General features: G+C 39.5%; 1 protein-coding gene across 9 annotated transcripts in view; it reads left to right on the top strand.

Moving 5' to 3' along the window:
* ATG7 (autophagy related 7) overlaps nucleotides 1-18,223 on the top strand; it is a 271,172-nt gene that overhangs the window by 64,948 nt on the left and 188,001 nt on the right. For 4 of the 9 annotated variants that reach the window (XM_073352294.1, XM_073352295.1, XM_073352292.1 and 1 more), the window contains exons 17-18: nucleotides 8,699-8,779; nucleotides 13,819-16,737. In XM_073352294.1, coding sequence (XP_073208395.1) covers nucleotides 8,699-8,779; nucleotides 13,819-14,097 — 360 coding nt within the window. In that variant the 3' untranslated portion in view covers nucleotides 14,098-16,737. Of the gene's footprint in view, nucleotides 1-8,698; nucleotides 8,780-13,818; nucleotides 16,738-18,223 lie in introns of those variants that run through there. The other 5 variants (XM_073352299.1, XM_073352298.1, XM_073352300.1 and 2 more) reach the window with 3 other exon arrangements.

Here is an 18,223-nt window from a genome sequence, read left to right as displayed (position 1 = left end):
TAATTCAAAACCTCACTCCAGACCAAAAGGAACCATTTCAGGCTGCTATAGCTGAGGGATGGTTACTGGCCAGACCATCTCTCCAGGTGGCTTTGGATGCAGCAGTAATGGTAATGCATGGGGGCATCCTGGCTCCAGTTGTCTGATTTCCCCAGAGACATCTGGAATACGGTAGAGGATTTCCCATTTGATGGACTGAAGTTGTTTGCAGAGAATACTGACGAATTGTTGCATACTGTTAAAGATTCCAGGGCCACTACACTCCTGTGAACAAACAGTAGATTACAAACAGCCCAAAGATCCCACCTGGTGCAATGGTCTGGGTTTCAGAGACCAATAGTACCTCCTAGAAAGACACACAGGTTCTGGAGAAATTCTCTAATCCACCTGACACAAGTTTGCAGCATGCTTCATCTTTTTGAAGCACCAGTTTTGACAGGATGGTTAAGGGTTTGAGCCCTCTCATCTCTTCAGTTTGTCAGCTGCAATTGTTTGCCTCCTCCTCCTCCCACTGGAGACTGACTTTTCCATTCCTGACAAACATGGGAGCATACCACCTCAGGTCAAATGTGTGCTGGAAATATCACTGGGCTACATCATCCATTTTACCTCCCTCCCTCATTTGCCTGCCCTGTCCCTCTTCAGAGACCCCTCTCATAAGTTCTTACTAAGACAGGAAATAAACACCCTTCTTTGTATTGGAGTAATAGAGCTGGTTCCCGTTCAGCACAAAGGAAAGGACTTCTACTCAAGGTACTTCCTTATGCCAAAGAAAAACAGAGGGTGAAGACCAATCTTAGGTCTAAGACTCTTAAACAAATTTTTGAGGTCTCAAAAGTTCAGGATGGTGACTGACAGCTATTATTCTGTCTCTAAATTCAGGGGATTGGTTTTCAGCCCTTGACCCTCAAGACACATACTTCCACATAAAATACAACCATTCCACAGAAGATTCCTTTGTTTTGTCATAGGCTGGGATCACTTTCAGTACTGGGTACTCTCATCTGGACTTTCCTTGGCTCAATTGTGTTTTCAAAAGTTCTGTTGGTAGTGGCTGCCTACTTGCATCATCAGGCAGTCATGGTATTCCTGTACCTTGTTGATAGACTGTTCAAGGATTGGTTGTGCCAAGAGGTGTTGATTGCCATGTGGACAGCACGTTTTCTGTTCTTGGACTTGGGCCTTCAGTTGAATGGGGGGAAATTGACACTGACTCCCATGTAGAACATACAATTTATAGGGGCATCCCTGGATTCCTTGGCATCCAAGGTCTTCCTTCCCATGGACAGGTTCATGACACTATCAGACCTTGTCATAACTATGAAGGAAGCCCTCAGACTTCATCAGAAACAGTCTTTGACTTCTAGGTCACATGGCAGTTTGCACTTTTATGACAGAAAATGTGAGATTGTCTCCATTGTTTCCAGGGATGGCTCAGGTCAGTGTACTCACCAAAAAGAGACAACTGCACAAACAGGCATCAGTGCCTCAGCATGTGAGATACTCCCTAGGCTGGTGGAAGGTTCATCGCAGTGTAAGTTCAGGAGTTCCCTTCCTTCAAGTGGTGGTAACCGTAACGATAGATGCATCTCTTTTAGAATGAGTGGGAGCACACCTTGATGCGCTCAAGGTACAGTGCAGACGGGCACCCCAAGAAATCAACATCCATTTCAATCGGTTGAAGCTCAGAGTGATCAGAAATGCCTGCTTTCATTTTCTGCCTCTCATACAAAATGCTATCTATTCTGTTCAAGAGGGAGTGGGGCATTTAGGTCACAATTCCTTGGGGAATGCCTTCCTTGGATGAAGAAACTGTTTTACGTCTTTTCTCCGAAGCCTTTGATCCTCGGAATGAACAAAATCAGACAGGACAAGTCCAGAGTTATCCTAATAGCACCAATGTGGTTGAAGCAGGCATGGTTTTTTTCAGTTTCACCTAGCTCTTTGTCCAGCGGTAAGTCTTCCAGTCACTCCTCAGCTCCTCTCCGAGGACACCAGTCGACTGCTGCATCCCAATCTGAGAATTTTTCACCTTAAGGCTTGGCTCCTTGATGGTTCATAGGATTAGTCAGCCTGTTCTATAGAGGTACAACATATATTACTAAATAGTAGGAAAAATTCTACCAGAAATATTGACCTTCAAAAGTGGAGAAGATTTAGTCACTGATGCAAACTGCAGGGAGTTGTTTCCAAATCTGCCTCACTTCCGGTTATTCTGGAATATATGCTGCAACTAATGAAAATGGGACTGTCAGTTCTCTTAAGGTTCATTAAAAATTTTGCATACCACAGTTGAGGGGTTCTTGCTGTTAGCTCACACTACAACTCTAAGGTTTGTGAAAATCTTTTTTCACAGGTGAAAGTCCACTCTCCAGTTTGGGACCTTAATTTAGTTCTTAAAAAAATCTCATGAAACCTTCCTTTGAACCAATGGCAACCTTCTCCTCACTGATTTATCTGTGAAGACAGCCTTCTTAATGGCTATTACATCAGCCGAAGAGTCAGAGAAATTGGGGCCTTAATGGCAGGCCCCTCTTATACAATATTCTACAAGGACAAGGTTTCCTTACAGCCACACCCCAAGTTCCTTCCTAAGGTGTCTTCTGAGTTTCATCTGATTCAGATAATTTACCTACCAGTTTTCTTTCCAAAACCACATAATTCCAATCTGGAGACTGCTTTCCATACTCTAGATGTCAGGAGGGTGTTTAGCCTTCTATCTATGTAGGACTAAATCATTTCAGAAATCTCTTAGACTGTTAGTTGCATTTGCAGATCTAAAGGTTCTGTGGTTCCTACCCAAAGACTATCAAAATGAATTTCTGAATGTATTATTGCTTGTTACGGTGGTGCGAGCATTCCACCCCCCTCTGGTGTGTTCGCTCACTCTACAAAGTCGCAGTTTACATCTGTAGCTCTACTTGAGAATGTTCCAGTATCTGAGATCTGCAGAGCTGTTAAATGGTCATTGGTACATAGGTCTCCAGACACTATATTCTAGTCAGCACCTCTAGATCTGATTTTGGCAGTTTGCAATGCAGTTCTGGACTTGATTCCAAAGTTCCCTCCTGTTTATGTGGGATACTGCTCAGGAGCCATCTGAAGTGGAGCACTCAGAATCATTACTTGAATAAGAAAGAGGTTACTCACCCTGTGCAGTCACTGTAGTTGTTTGAAATGTGTGTCCCTATGGGTGCTCCATTACCCGCCTCCTTTCCCTCTGCTTCAGAGTTTCCTTCTGAGACTCTGTGGTGGAGAGGGAGCAGAGGGTGGTTCATTTGTGCTGCTTGATATATCCTCAGTGCAGGGCACAAGGATATCAACAGTGCATGCGTGGGCTGAACAGACATTGCAAATGACAAGCTCCAACCAGAGGTGCATGAGTCATGTGCACACACCTGAAATGGAGCACCCATAGGGAGACACATTTTGAAAAATTACATTTAGTGAGCAGAGTGAGTAACTTCTCTTTCAGTTTGACTAAGAGGATTGGAGTGTAGTCCTCAGTTTTTGGGTGCCCAATTTGAGACTTCTGTGACCTGATTTTCAATTATGCTCAGTTCCACACCATTCATGTGTAAAGTCTGGCTGCTTGCATAAATCAAAGCTGACAATGTAATAAAAATTAGGCTTAATACAAGAAAAGAATATTTGATATGGTATCTATTTTTAATAGAAAATAAAAGTAGCAAGTTAATGTAGTTACTTGCCTATATATAAATTCAGATATTGTATGTCAGTGCCACCAAGTGGTTAATTGAAATAATAAGCAACGCAGTGCAGAACTGAGATTGAAATATTCTCCTTAAAACTGAAAATACTGATAGGACCACCTTCTGCCTTCAGAGGAAATCCATCAACGTACATCTGAAGGCAGAATATGGCCACAGACTGCATGAGTACCCTGAGTTTGGAGACTCTCTATCATAAGAGGGTGAGTTCAGGATAATCTCCGCATAAGATCTGAATTTATTTGTAGTATTCTTATTTGTTTGTTCAAAACACAGAAGAGGAGGTAGTCCCTGCTACAAGGGCCATGTGATCTAAGTGGATAGACAAATAAACCCAGAGCATGGTCCTGTTGTATAGGTTATTATGGGTTTTAAATATAGTTTTATGATCAGTGCATGACACGTTTCTTTCTTAGTTAACTTAGGTTTGATCCTTGGAAGAAGGGGTTTGAAAGAAGAGAGGGTGATTGCTTTGTGCATGAGGCCATAGGTGAGAGAGAGGTGCAGAAATAAGGAATACCATGGAAAAAATAGGAGAAGGAAACAAAATGGGCGATAAGAGAGAGGATTCGGGAGAAAAAATCATTCCTTCCTGATCTGCATTTGTAAGCCTGTGTCAGATCATTAAAGTAACAACTTGAAAATTGTCCAGGGTCCTGCGGTTAAATTAATTTGTTTTATTGTAATATCAAAAAAGGAAAAGTCAATAAAACTTTTAAGTGTTTATAATAATTTTGGCAGGAGGACACCAGAGTTAATCCCTGCCCACCACTCACAATGTACCATTGTAGTAATTCTCAGATAAGAGTGTAGTCTAAAAGAACATGACAGACCATAAATAACAAGGACCCAAACGGACACAGTACAGGCTCAGTGTAAGGACTGGTCCACACTGAAAAGTTACATCAGCATAGTTACGTCTCTCAGGAACGTGAAAAATCCTCATCCTTGAGAGATGTAGTTAAGCCAACGTACCCCTTGGTGTAGACAGCAAGAGGTCAGTGAAGAATTTCTCTGTCAACCTAGCTGCTGCCTGTGGGGGAGGTGGGATTACCTACAGCAACAGGAGAACCTCTCTCATCGCTGTACTAAGTGTCTTCACTGAAGTGCTACAGCAGCACAGCTGTATCACTGCAGTTGTACCACTGTAGCTTTTAAATGTAGACATAGCATTCAGTGTCTATTTGGGCTCTTGCTTTTGCAATGGAGCTGTCAATTTATACCAGCAGAGGGACTGTCCCGTTGAGTCTTCGTGCAGGTTTATACTAAAAAGGTAAGTTCACCCAGCTCTGTCGCTCAGGGTTGTGAAAAATCCACACCCCTGAGCGAGGTAGTTAAGCCAATCTATCCCCCAGTGTAGACAGGGTTAGGTTGACAGAAGAATTGTTCTATCAGTCTAGCTATCTCCCTCTAAGGGAGGAGGATTAACTACAGCAGCGGGAGAACCCCTCCCATCGCTGTAGTGAGTGGCTACACTGAAGTGGTACAGCGGCACAGCTGCAGCAGTGGTTTAAGAATAGGCATAGCCATACTCTTACCCCAGGATTGTTGACATAGCAGATTGTGACTGCTCTTTTTATTTTAGAGTAGGGATTTACTCTAGTAGGTGTCATTGCTCCCGCTTATTCTTGTACATTCTTTTGTGTGCTGGTTGCTTGCTGCTGTGACCGCTAATAGCTCTATTTAAGCTATGCTTCATTTGCAATAGGTATTTTGAAAAGCATTTAGGCTCTTCTCCTGGGTTGGCGTGCCTTTTTTTTTTTTTTTTTTTTGTAGTTAGTTCCCAGGAGATGCTGAGAACAAACTGAAATCAGGAGCCTCTGAGGACAAATTCAACTGTCATAGGTTATGTATGTTGCCTGATATCTGGCTTGCCCTGATGTCATTTTCCTACAGCTGTATAAAGTTCACTGTTTAAAAAGTATCAGATGTAGCCATTATGTAATTTAATGTGCAGTTATGGCTTTGAAATTATGATTCAGTGCTTAGTAGACAGGTTAACCTCTGCCAGTCTCTTGTTAAAGTGAAGTGTCTAGACTAAGCAAGTCTGATGAAATTGATACCATAAATGAATTGCTCTGCAGTCATTTGGGGCCAGCTGCTGTCAGTATGAAATACAATATTTTTATGTTGAACTTATCTTTTTTTTGTCTGAAAGGTTTTTATTTTTGTTTGAACTGTATTCTATCTGTATTGGTTTTTAATGTAGCTCCCCAAAATCCAGTAACTGGTGTGAATGTGGGACCAGATTTTGACTCCCGCAAACCTGCTCACTTCTGTTAGATTGTTTCTGTAGTTTGGATAATATATTTTGTCCATCTGTTACTGTTACTTTTCACCAAAATAATAGAGCATGGATCCTCTTGATAAAGAATGTTCTTGGGTTCAGAGCTTTTTGCACAAAAGTCGTATGAGTACAAGCCGTCCAATTTGCCAGTTCAGACCTTTCTATATGTTACTTAAAAATGTGGCCTTCCTTCAGTTGCAACGTATGTTTGATGTAAAGGTGATTTGAGCAATGAGAGGCACTTTTTTGATAAACTATTGATTGTGAGTAATTATATTGTCACATATGGCTAACTTAATTGTATTGTTACAGTAGTTACCAAAGTACATGGCAAAATCAATGTAGTTTACACTGGAACGATGCTGTTACTTACTGTTCTCTGTTAGTATTAATCTATTACTACTGACCTGAGTGTACTCTGTGGCAGTGTTATGGGTTTCCCAGCATAACAGAATTACAAAATGGCCAACATAATAATGGTGAAAAGCAGTAATAATGTCAGTACCTCCCAAGCATTTTGGAAGCATCTATAGGAGGACTAACCATCAGAGACACGAAGGTGGTAGTGGGGTAAGGTAATAATAATAATGTATAAATATTAATGCAATGTAGAACCTGCTAAATAATTAGAATGATCTTGATATAAACAACTGATTTCCAATTCTGTATGAAGCAGAACATCCAGTGAGAGACAAGGTGAGTGAGGTAGTATCTTTTATTGGACATGTTGTGACATTAGACTTAATTTTGTGGCCCCTGCCACATAATTTATGTGGCACTGACTCCCTCTATGCCTTTCTCTCACCTCTCTAGTCAGGTTCAAACAGCAGCATCTCCTTTGTGTTTTGATTTATATTTTGCTAATGAACAGTTTAGTCTATGCTGTCCTAAATTTTCACTGTTCAGCAGGTTGCTGATTTTTATATTGATAGTGAATAGCAGAAGGTCTTGGGGGAAACTGGAGGCTTTGACAACCTGGTAGTGGAAATAAAGAAAGTGTGGAAGCTGTTTTTTGTTTTCTTTTCCCCATGAGAGAGACTGAGGCTTTTGGCATTGGAGAAGGGATGGGTCTCCTCTTTCCCTCCCCCTTTGGGACAGGACCAGATTTGACTTAAATTTGGGAATATGAGGGCTTGAATTTCCTGATCCCCATGCTGGTCACCTTTGAGAGCAACTAGCTGCCCCTCTGCATCCATCAATGACAAATAGGCATGTTTCTGCTAAAATGCTCAATAGTGAAATGGTTAATTACATTTAAATTGTCGTCATATTTCAGAAATAATACCCACTGAGATGAATAGGATAGTTCACATCTCAGAGAGCTATTGTTTCAGACTATCTGCAGACAGGTTAACATTTCCATTTACGTCATTATTGTATAATCAGATCTCATGCGGAAGGTTATCTTTTTAAAACATAATGGGTGAAATTCTGGCTTCACTGAGTGTTGTCAGTATCTACAATGGGGCTCAGATTTCATCCAATGTCTAGAGATGAGACATTTTTCACAAATGAGAAAGTAGACTCTGAAGCATAGTTGTGGCAATTTAAATATAATGGAATTATGTAAACATTTATGCAGCCTCACAAGCATTGTTTTGTGTGTGTGTATAGAGGGGGAAGAATATGTTGCACAATGGTCAGCTATAATAAAAAATGTTATAAGAACTTCTTTAAAACATTGAATTAGTTATTATTTTATTGTATTTTATTGTATTAGTTGTATAGCAGTGGCACCCAGTCACAGACCAGGACCCCATTGTATTAGGCGCTTTACACACGCACAATAAAGAGATTGTAAGCTCTCTGGAGCAGAGACCATCTAAATGCTTAATCCACTTTAGTTCAAAAACGTATTCCTGGTCTGAGCCTCTCCTGGAAACTTCATCTGGGAAAGCAAACTAAGAAGATAATAGAAAAAAATTAGTTCTGTATAAAAAATTCCAGTGTTCAAGCAGTTGATTACTTTAACAATTAGTCAAGTACAACATGACGTTAAGAATGAACTGCATTTACCAAAAAAGAGAAGAAAAAATGGGGAGAGAGGAAAAACACTTGTGTTAATTATTTGTACTGTAATAGTGCTAAGGTTCCTCAACCAGCATCCAGGTCATTCTGTTGGGTTTTTTGCAAACATATTGGAAGACCCAGTCCCTGACCCAAAGTCTGTACAGAGTGTATATCTTATCAGAACCAATTCTCTGGAAATTGTGTGTGTATTAGTTTTCTTTATACTTTTCTAATATGTCAAATAGGTCAGCAGCTGCCATTTGGTACGGGAATGCACAATATTTACATTTTCAGATTGAAGTCTTTATAAAGAGAGAGAAGGTAGGGAAATGCACAGGAAAAGAAAGTTATGACATGGCTGGCTGTTTTCTCAACATTAACTAAAAAGTTCAAACTGCAGGTGGTGCTGTGCCTCCGTTCATATTTAAATATTATCGCATTTGTATTGTCCTACCATTACATGTGTCTGTAGAAAAATCAACCAATTCATATATTGTACCAGTACAGATTTAATAGAACAGACTATTGAGGTCATTAAATTAGCACCCCTCTGATTTTGCAGAGGTATAGGATGATCATTCCCTTGCTGAACATGTCTAACTCAGCTAGAATTTTGGAAATACGCATGCTATAATTACATGATATGAATGTACATTTTATTTCTTTCCAGATTCGTGGTTTTTTATCAAGATTTGATAATGTCCTTCCTGTCAGCCTTGCATTTGACAAGTGCACAGCCTGCTCTCCCAAAGTAAGTCTGAGTTGCTTGTATTTTATTTCTGAATATGCAATGTTTTACAATCAGGTCATGTGGCATCTAAGGTTGGTTCACTCAAAGACGCTTCTTTTTCTTGTTTCTTTAGGATCTGGGATCTAACACAATACTTATTCCTATGTCCTGGGTACAGATTAAACCATTTTAGTCTGACTCCCCTCTCCCTACACTATTTTCTGGTTTTCCTTGGGTTGCGTAGAGATGTCAAGTCTGTCACCTACTGTCTCTCTACATCAGAGTTGCATGCTGACATCTAAAAAAATAAATACATTATGGGCAAAGTTAGGAAGCCAGTATAATGGGGCTTTTCCCTTTATCTTCAGTGAAAAGACACCAGGAACAACATGCTGCTGTACTGTTAATCCAGAGACACTATGACATAGTTTAAAGTGTACAGTTGAAGAATCTTTCTTTTTTAATTATTTGAGAAATGATTTCTGAAGTCTGCTTCTGCCTCTTTTTAACACACTTGCACTGGGTGCCTGTTGCAATTAGGTAAAGTGTGAATAGCTGATCTTTCTTGATAAAAACTTGTATGTAGGGATAAAGTAAAAATTACCTTTATAACTGTGTAGTATTAAAGAGGTGCTTAGTTTTCATGATAGTGCTGACATCCTGACTTGACTAATGGATTACAGGAGTTGCTGGGATTCTGAAGTGAATCTTACCAGAAAACTGGTACATACCACTCATGTGTCTGTGTGAGGCCTCTTCCTTGCTGGATTGTTTTCCTGTATTGTATCCTTGAAAACTGTCTTTGGCAACATTTCTGGGACTGTGTAGTGTAAGTCCTAGTGGTCTTGACTGGGATATCTCAATATGAAGAGTCAGTGGTTTAAGTCAAAATTTGGCACACATGGAAATTATGTTAATTCAGTCAAGTTTTGTGTACCCAGAGACTCACTGCAGGAATTTCTTTCCATTCTCTACACTAAACTCATCCTTCATATTTAAAAATACAGATCTTGAGGGGCTGAGGATTCTTTTTTTTTTTTTTGAAGATTTAAAGTTCTGTCTTGCAGAAACTTCTGTTGATACAGTATACCGCTCACTCCTGTAGTATAGCTTATATGTTAGTCCAGGCCCTCAAGGACTTTTATGTGCATATTCTCTTCAAAAACTCCAGTGCTAAATTTACAAACTCTTAGTTCTGTTGGGAGCACATCTCTACTCTCTTGAGTGGCTAAGCAATATAGTGGTCATTAAAAAAAGTCATTTTCTCTTTATTTCCACTAGTATGTTTTTGCAGAGGTACTCTATGGGGGGTCATCCTATGTGTTTTTTTTTTATAAAAGAAAGATAATCAGTCTATCCTGTTTGTTTTGAAAGTACGGAATCTGATATTTCATACTAAATTTGTCTGTCCACCTAAGTAGCCTTTTCACCTCCTGTTCATCTACCCTATGACTAGAGATACTGACCACGTACAGCTTTGATGTACACATACTTGTGTACACACACACACACAGAGACACACACACACACCGCCACCATTAAATTAAATGCAGGTATCCGTTTTTGTTAGCAAATGATTTCCTCTTGGTGGTCATTTTAAAAGAGCCCTGTTTTACATAAACAATCCTGATGATTTAATAAAAACTGACTTGGATTTTAGCAGCTGTGCTATTCCCATAGAGATCACTTTTCATGTGGTTTGAGTATTAAATTACTTTTGTGCTGAAAAGGTTGCTTCATTGGTACATGTATTTCCTTACAGTAGAAACACAGCATTTGTTTATTTGGCTAACTCCCTTTATTAGCATAGGAGTATGTCACCCCCTATTATCTGGATATCTGATACTAATACTTCGAAATGACAAATCCAATTATATTTTCATGGTTTTTTGTATGTGAATTTTTCTTAATGCATAAACTTAGCATAATTTCATCATGGCTCAGATCAGAGATGCCATTGATTTTATGTTCACTCTCCTGTGCTGTAAATGCTTTTGTAAAAGCTGTTTTTTGGCATTATTGCACCGATTTTAACATTATTAATTTTTATTCTTCTGTCCCCAGTCCCATTCTTGCATTATCATTTTACACCACCTTTGAATAAAAAGAAAAAAATTAAACAGCCACAGTGTTAAATTTTAACAGGTACAGCTGGTAGATGCTGAAGAGGCAGCTAAACTGCCTTAACATTTGGAGTTTAGATTTCATTTCACTTCACTTTGACCTAGAAGAGCCCCAGACATTCAAGCATCAAGTTATCCCTTATCTGTCCCAAATAGGCTGCATGCCAAGGAGGCTTTCATTTCTCTGAGGCAGTTGTTCAGGAATATTGGGATGATCACAGCAGGAAACCACTGGGTTTTTTTTGTTTTTCTGGGGGGAGGGCTGCTTTTTCTCTCCTATGATCTCCTCCAACCTTTATTAGTGCTGCACATGCTGGAATGGCAAGCTGACTACTGCAAAATTAGTGACCCTGCACTTTCAGTTTGATAGTGGGTACAAAAGAGCAGTGTAGGGGTACACTCTCTGTAGTATCTAAAAGTCTCACCACCACTGGCCTGCGGCAGAAAAGTCCCAAGTTCTTCAATACAGAATAAATCAGTTTATGATAACAAGTGTGTTTTTCGTGGGATAAAAGGTTACAGTTTATTAAATGTTGTGGAGATAAAGCTGTCTGTTTATTCCTCAGTTGAAATAGGGAGGAAAATCAGGCCACCTGCTCCTGGGGAGTGTTCAGATACTATGGTGAAGAGCACTATTACAAGTGCTTAAGTAGGTAGATGGAACAAGCAAGCAGTAATGCTTGTGTGTATCTTTGGATGTGCTAGTAGTTCCATTGACTTCAATGGCATTATTGTGCCCCGTGTGGAGCACCTTATTAGCTGATTGCTCGAGGAGACTAATGAAGAAGCATTTATTCTATAAAGCTATTACATTTCCTTTTTAATTATAACATCAGTGTTTACAGTACTGTTCGGTCTTCATTATTTTTTATATTTCATAGCAAATAAATAGGGCCCTACCAAATTCACGGTCCATTTTGGTCAATTTCACGATCATAGGATTTTTTAAATTGTAAATTTCATTATTTCAGCTATTTAAATATGAAATTTCATGGTGTTGTAATTATAGGGGTTCTGACCCAAAAAGGAGTTGTGGTGGGGTCACAAGGTTATTATAGGGGGGTTACAATACTGCTACCCTTACTTTTGCACTGCTGCTGGCAGCAGTGCTGTATTCAGAGCTGGGCAGCTGGAGAGTGGCAACTGCTGGCCGGGAGCCTAGCTCTGAAGGCAGAGATGCCACCAGCAGCAGTGCAAATGTAAGGATGGCATGGTATTGCCACCCTTACTCCTGTGCTGCTGATGGTGGGGCACTGCCTTCAGAGCTGGGCACCTGGCCAACAGCCGCCACCCTCCGGCCACCCAGCTCCAAAGTCAGCCCAATACTGTGACCCCCCACTAAAATAACCTTGTGACCCCCTTGCAACTCGCTTTTGGGTCAGGACCTGCAATTTGAGAAATGTTGGTCTCTCCCCGTGAAATCTGTATAGTATAGGGTAGAAGCACTCAAAAGACCAGATTTCACAGGGGAGACCAGATTTCATGGTCTGTGACGTGTTTTTCATGGTTATGAATTTGGTAGGGCACTACAAATAAGCTATCTGAAACATAAACTTACTCTCAGCTGCCCTTCACCCATCAAGATCGCTGCTCATGCTTATTCCTAGTGTTTCAAGTCCATACATTTCGCATTTTTTTATTTTCTAAAAATAGGACTTCATTGTATCCTTACTAACGGGGTTGCAAACAGAGAACAACCCTTTCAACTTTAGTCTATGATAGCAGACACAATTAGGCTGAAAAGCTTTCTGGTAACACAAACAAGATAGTGCTGCAAATGTTACTAAAGGAATATGATTAAAGTGAGGAAAATGCAGTTAGGAGGCATTGATGAACCAGAGCCCTGATTCTGGACTTTGTTTCCTCTGGAACCTTGTTGACTTCCAAGAATTTGGTATGGCGGAGTATCATCCTCGTGTCTCAAGATATCTCTCAATCTTTCTTGATGATCTCTTAGAGAAGTGAAGATGATGATGACATATTTTATGTTTTAAAATGGTTGAATAAACATTATTTAACAAACATAACATTCCTGTGAGGTAGGTAAGTAGTATTTATCTGAAGGAAATTAAACATAGTCTGAAGCATAGTCTACACTGATGTGGCTACACTGGCAAACCCTCCTAGTGTATACACAGCTTATACTGACAAAAAGGTGCTTTTGGCAGAGGGTTTAATGCTGGTTTGGCAAGAGTGTGTGAGATACATACAAAGAGTCCCAGATAACACATACCAAGAAAATATGAAGACAGGAATGTGAGTGTGACACCTCCTGGAGGTACCCAAAGTTGAGGCATCTCGCTAACACCTGCCTTTAGCATGAGGAAACCTTGGGTGTGCCTGCTGGGGGGTCAGTTCCCCGACTCTACCAACCTCTGGCAACACAAGCACTGCATTCCAGGCCTCTACAGGCCCAGCTGTGTCTGTACGTGTTAACAATAAGCACACTCGAATGCCTGAGCATTCAAAGTGTCCCCCTGCAGTTACCAACCCCATTCCACTGGATACTCACAGAATTCACAGACCCGCTACTCCCAAAGGAATAGTACACACCTGCTTACCAGTTATACCTCAGGATCACCACACTGCTCAGCGCACAGTATTTAAATATTTTTTAGTAAAAACAAGTAGTAGTTTATTTAACAAAAAATTGAAGAAGCATGTAGAATTAATGGACACAACTGATTACGTATAAAATAAAATCATAACATGCTTTTTAGAGCCTAAACTTAACAAACAAGACATTTTTTCTCAAAAAGGTTAGCTCACCCAAAGTTTCTCTCCCAGTGTTAAACAGCCGGACCAGCTGTGGTCCTCCGCTGGCAGCTTGTCCCCTGGGTGAAGGATAAGTGGGTGTACCTCTGCACCTCCAGATGTATTTCCAACAATCTGTTGTCTTTGCTTGTAAAAGGGTAATTTTGCTTGTTTCCTGTCTAGAATCTCCGTCTAAGCATCTCCTGCCTGAAAGACCCTTGTTTATCACCTTCTTGTGACCAGCCCCAACTCAGACCTCAAGAACATAATTTACAGTATATAAACATAAGTTCTTACATATTATCGGTACACATATTTTGCAGTAAGTATGATGGGCACTGGCACACTGGTTTCAGTGGAGAACTAGTATGTGGATACCAGACTCAGGGAATCCCTGTAACCCTTAGGCACTCCTGTACCCTCTGCCTGTTGGCACCAGGAGGTCCCTGCTTCACAGGGTGAGCAATGGTGAAATTTATTTCTTTAGAGTTGAGTACTGGCAAACATGGTTAAAAATCTTAAAACCTACATCAGCACATAACATAACTTTAATGGTGATGTGATTATACTATGGAATGGAGGAAGAGGGGAAGATATCAATGGGCAGGATCAAGTTTTTCTTATTTGTGCAGGGGAGAAATAGTGGGCAGGCTAAACATGAGCATGAATTGGTAGGAATTTGGGAGTTAAGTCACTTTTTAATACACAGTCTGAAAGAGTGGGTCTCAATCAGGGGTACACATACCTGTGAGGGTATGCAGGGGTACATCAGCTCATCTAGATATTTGCCTAGTTTTAGAACAGACTTTATGCAAAGTACTAGCGAAGTCCGTACAAACTAAAATTTCATACAGACAATGACTTGTTTATATTGTTCTGTATATTATACATTGAAATGGAAGTACAATATTAATATTCCAATTTATTTTATAATTTTATGGTAAAAATGAGAAAGTAAGTAATTTTTCAGTAATAGTGTGCTGTGACGCTTTTGTATTTTTATGTCTGATTTTGTAAGCAAGTAGTTTTTAAGTGAGGTGAAACTTGGGGTATGCAAGACAAATCAGACTCCTGAAAGGGGTACAGTAGTCTGGGAAGATTGAGAGCAACTGATCTAAAAGACTCTCTGGACTGTATAACAAAGTACCATATAGAGTAGAATGGGTGTATTTTGTTCCATAATTTCTCAATTAATCCATAGCAATGGGTGAAAACAATGTGATATGGTATGCACGCAAGAATCCAAGCAATTATACCAGATAAGCCTCCTTACCCATAAAAGCCCCACACTAAATAAGTGTGCACCCGCAATATGGGATAGGGCACAATAAGCATATGCCCAATCTCAATCCCCACTGCTTGCCAGAAACTACAAACCAAGTGATGTTCTCACAGCATTTGTTGGTTGTTCAGGGAACTGGATACCTTTTGGAGGCAGTTGTGGAAGAAGTTTTTATATCATAGCAGTGAGGTCTATGAATGCTCTACACTCAAATCAAATTCAGGGAGAGTCACGAAGATGCAGATGTATTTACTACTACTAGATGATGCAGGTTGTTACTATGAAACCAGGTAGCATACCAAAGTCAGCAATGCAAGACCAAAATTTGGGTTTCAAGTTACAGTGGTTTATGCTATAAAGGAAGTATGTTACTTTTTAAATATTGGTCAGATCACCATCAGGAAGGCTATGCAAAATATTTACAAGTAAGTTTTGCTAATAATGTCTTATTTGCTATAAGTCTCATGACAATCATGGATTCTTTCCAAGCTCTGAAAATGAGTACTATAAATATACTCTTTTTTTGTAAACAGTTGTTTTAGATCCCCTTTTCCATCCAATTTACCTAGTAGTTACACCTTTGAACTACTTATGCCATTCACAAAAATGTATATGTAGTAGTAAAATTCTAGTTGAGGAGTATTTTAAGTCATGTATTTTAACTATTTTAAGTCTGTACACCTTTTCTTTTCCTGAACTCATCTCTGTTATTTTGATGACTGTATTCCACACTCTGCAGAAGTGCTAAATTACCAGACACAAGGATCAGATTAATTCCTGGTGCAACTCTATTGACTTCAAAAGAGTTACATCAGGAGCAAATTTGCTGCTGAGGCGAGAAACTGGTATGCTTCTCAACGACAAGTTAGTACGAGATCATTCGATCCCAGTCGATGGCATCATCTTTTTATGTAATATCCAGAGATGACATGGTTCGTGGAAGGCTAGGAGTCATCTGGCATTTTGTGAGATTAAGCTACCCTCAAAAATATTTTCATATAGTCAAGGCTTGTTTTGAGTTCATGCAAGACTGCTCTGGGCTTTCAGTGAGGAATGTGTATTTTCAAAGCTTCTGACTCCAGGATGAGTAATTCCCACTCCCATAGATGAGTGGCTGGATTTGCTGTGCCAAATAGGGTATATATTTACGAGATTTTTAATTTTGTAAACTAGAGGGTCACATTGTTCACCCACTTAAGAATGCTGAGCAAACCCAGATCTTGTTACCTAACTCTGCCAAGATGAAAATAACTCTCTTTACTCCAGCAGTTCCAATTACTTTCAGTATAAGAGGCTATTTCCACTATGGAAGGCAAATGTAACAGTTGGATATGTGAGATAAGAATAGAATTTTAAATGCTGCTTGGAGTATAAATAATGTTTAAAAAACAACCCATCCCACAAAAAAGAACTTCTTGGTCCTGGATCTGGGCCCTATTGCCCAAGAGAAATGCAGGCTCTGTTCCCATTGAAGCAAATGGACTTATTTAGGAGCATTGAAAAAGCAAGTTAGAAAAATTGACATTCTGAAACATCATAATCGTAGAAGGCTTGATTCTGCGGGGGCTTATATTGTTAATTTTCTAGATGTTTATTGCTGGGGATTGCAATCCAGAAATAACTATTATTAAATTTATTGTCCCAGTATTTGTTCTGATATGTTAACTATTGAGAAATTCCTAAGTTTTTAAAGTGTTTTGCAAACAGTATCTTTAAGGGAGAAACTTCCTATCTTTAGTTATGATGTTATGCATTCTGTTTTGGCCTTGGAGTAGGAGTGTGGATTTTGTCTCCTTTAAGTGATTAAAGATGAAAATTGTATACTTGGTCTTGATTGCTTAGCAGTAATTCAATATTGTGTATATTTAGGGCTCAATTCAACTCCATTGAAGTCAGTGGAGAGACTTCCATTGACTTCACTGGGAGTTGGATCAGATTCTTATAGTGGAATTTTGAAAAACTCCTGAATCACATACTCTTTTGAAAATCATACCTTTAAATTGCCTTATATTTCTTCCCCACTCCAATTAGTGGATGACATACGGAAATACTCATTCCTGGTCATAGACCATTCCTATTGTGTAATCTGTCAGTGCTCCCCCATGTAAAACCCTTCTTTTGTGGGAATGGGAGTTCAACACTTCACAGGCTCAGGCACTTTAGAAGGCTTCAATGAGGTAGAAAACCAAATGAGAGACGAGACTATGGGTCATGCCCAGTAACAAGGATTCCTTTTCCCTCCCTCTAGCTCTCATTCACTTACCTCACCACAGGAAAATCTGTAGTAGTGTTGTTATCTTTACTGCTTGGGGCAGGCTGTGATTAGCAAAGCTACTAGACTGAGAATCCATCTTTAGCAAATGAGTAACATATTTTTGCCCTGCAGGGCAGATCTGAGGAAATTACTCTAGTTATTTGTTGTTTGTAGTTTTTTTAATCTGGTGAGGTTTTTAAAAGCTCCCTGATATATAAATGATATGAAGTGTCAGTTACACTTATACAGTGATAAGGGACAATCAATGACTTATTGCAGAGAATCCCAGATTGCTGTTAACAGAGCAGCTGCTGGAGCTGACTGGTCACTTGGTGCTAACTGGTTTCCTTGTTTCCAGCTGCTAACTTTTTATTAAGAGAAACTAAAAATATATAAAATGTTACTGTAATTGGCCTGATCACAAATGAGGGGAGGAGGTCACCTCATGCAATTGTGAGGTGAGAAGGGGATAGTCCAGGAGGCAACCTTCCTATTAAGTAGTAGTCCACACATGCATAGGAAACCCTTATGTAAAACTATGGGAGTTGGCAGTTTTCAAAGTTAAATAGCTTATTAAAAAATAACAAAATTACCCCTGCCAAAAATAAGTAGTCCACATTATGGAGTAATTACTTTAAAAATTTTGTTTAACTAAGCTTGGTTTTTAAGTTCTGTCCTGCAAAAATATTATATTACTTCTAATGTAAAGATTTGTGTGGTATTATAAGCTCCACAAGGAAGCAAATTTTTCACAGCCAAGTTATAGAACATTGAAAAACTAATATTGTAAGAGACAACAAGCATGCAGGCTTTACTAGAGTAGTGCAAATGGCCTTGATACAATATCTTCATACAGCGTTTACACCACAATTCAGTCTCTCAAGCCCAATGATGTATTGTGCAATGTATGACAGTGTGTTTGTATGAATTCTTTTGACTCATGATTTCCTACCTGTCTTGTCTTCTCTCCCTGAAGCTATTGTGTTTCTTTTTGGGTAAATGAAAAATATCATAAAAACTCACTTTGATTTAAAGTACATTCTTACTGTCAA

This window comes from Lepidochelys kempii, chromosome 7, assembly GCF_965140265.1.
Source record: "Lepidochelys kempii isolate rLepKem1 chromosome 7, rLepKem1.hap2, whole genome shotgun sequence".
NCBI lineage: Eukaryota > Metazoa > Chordata > Testudines > Cheloniidae > Lepidochelys > Lepidochelys kempii.
This window is presented reverse-complemented; position numbering and strand designations above follow the sequence as displayed.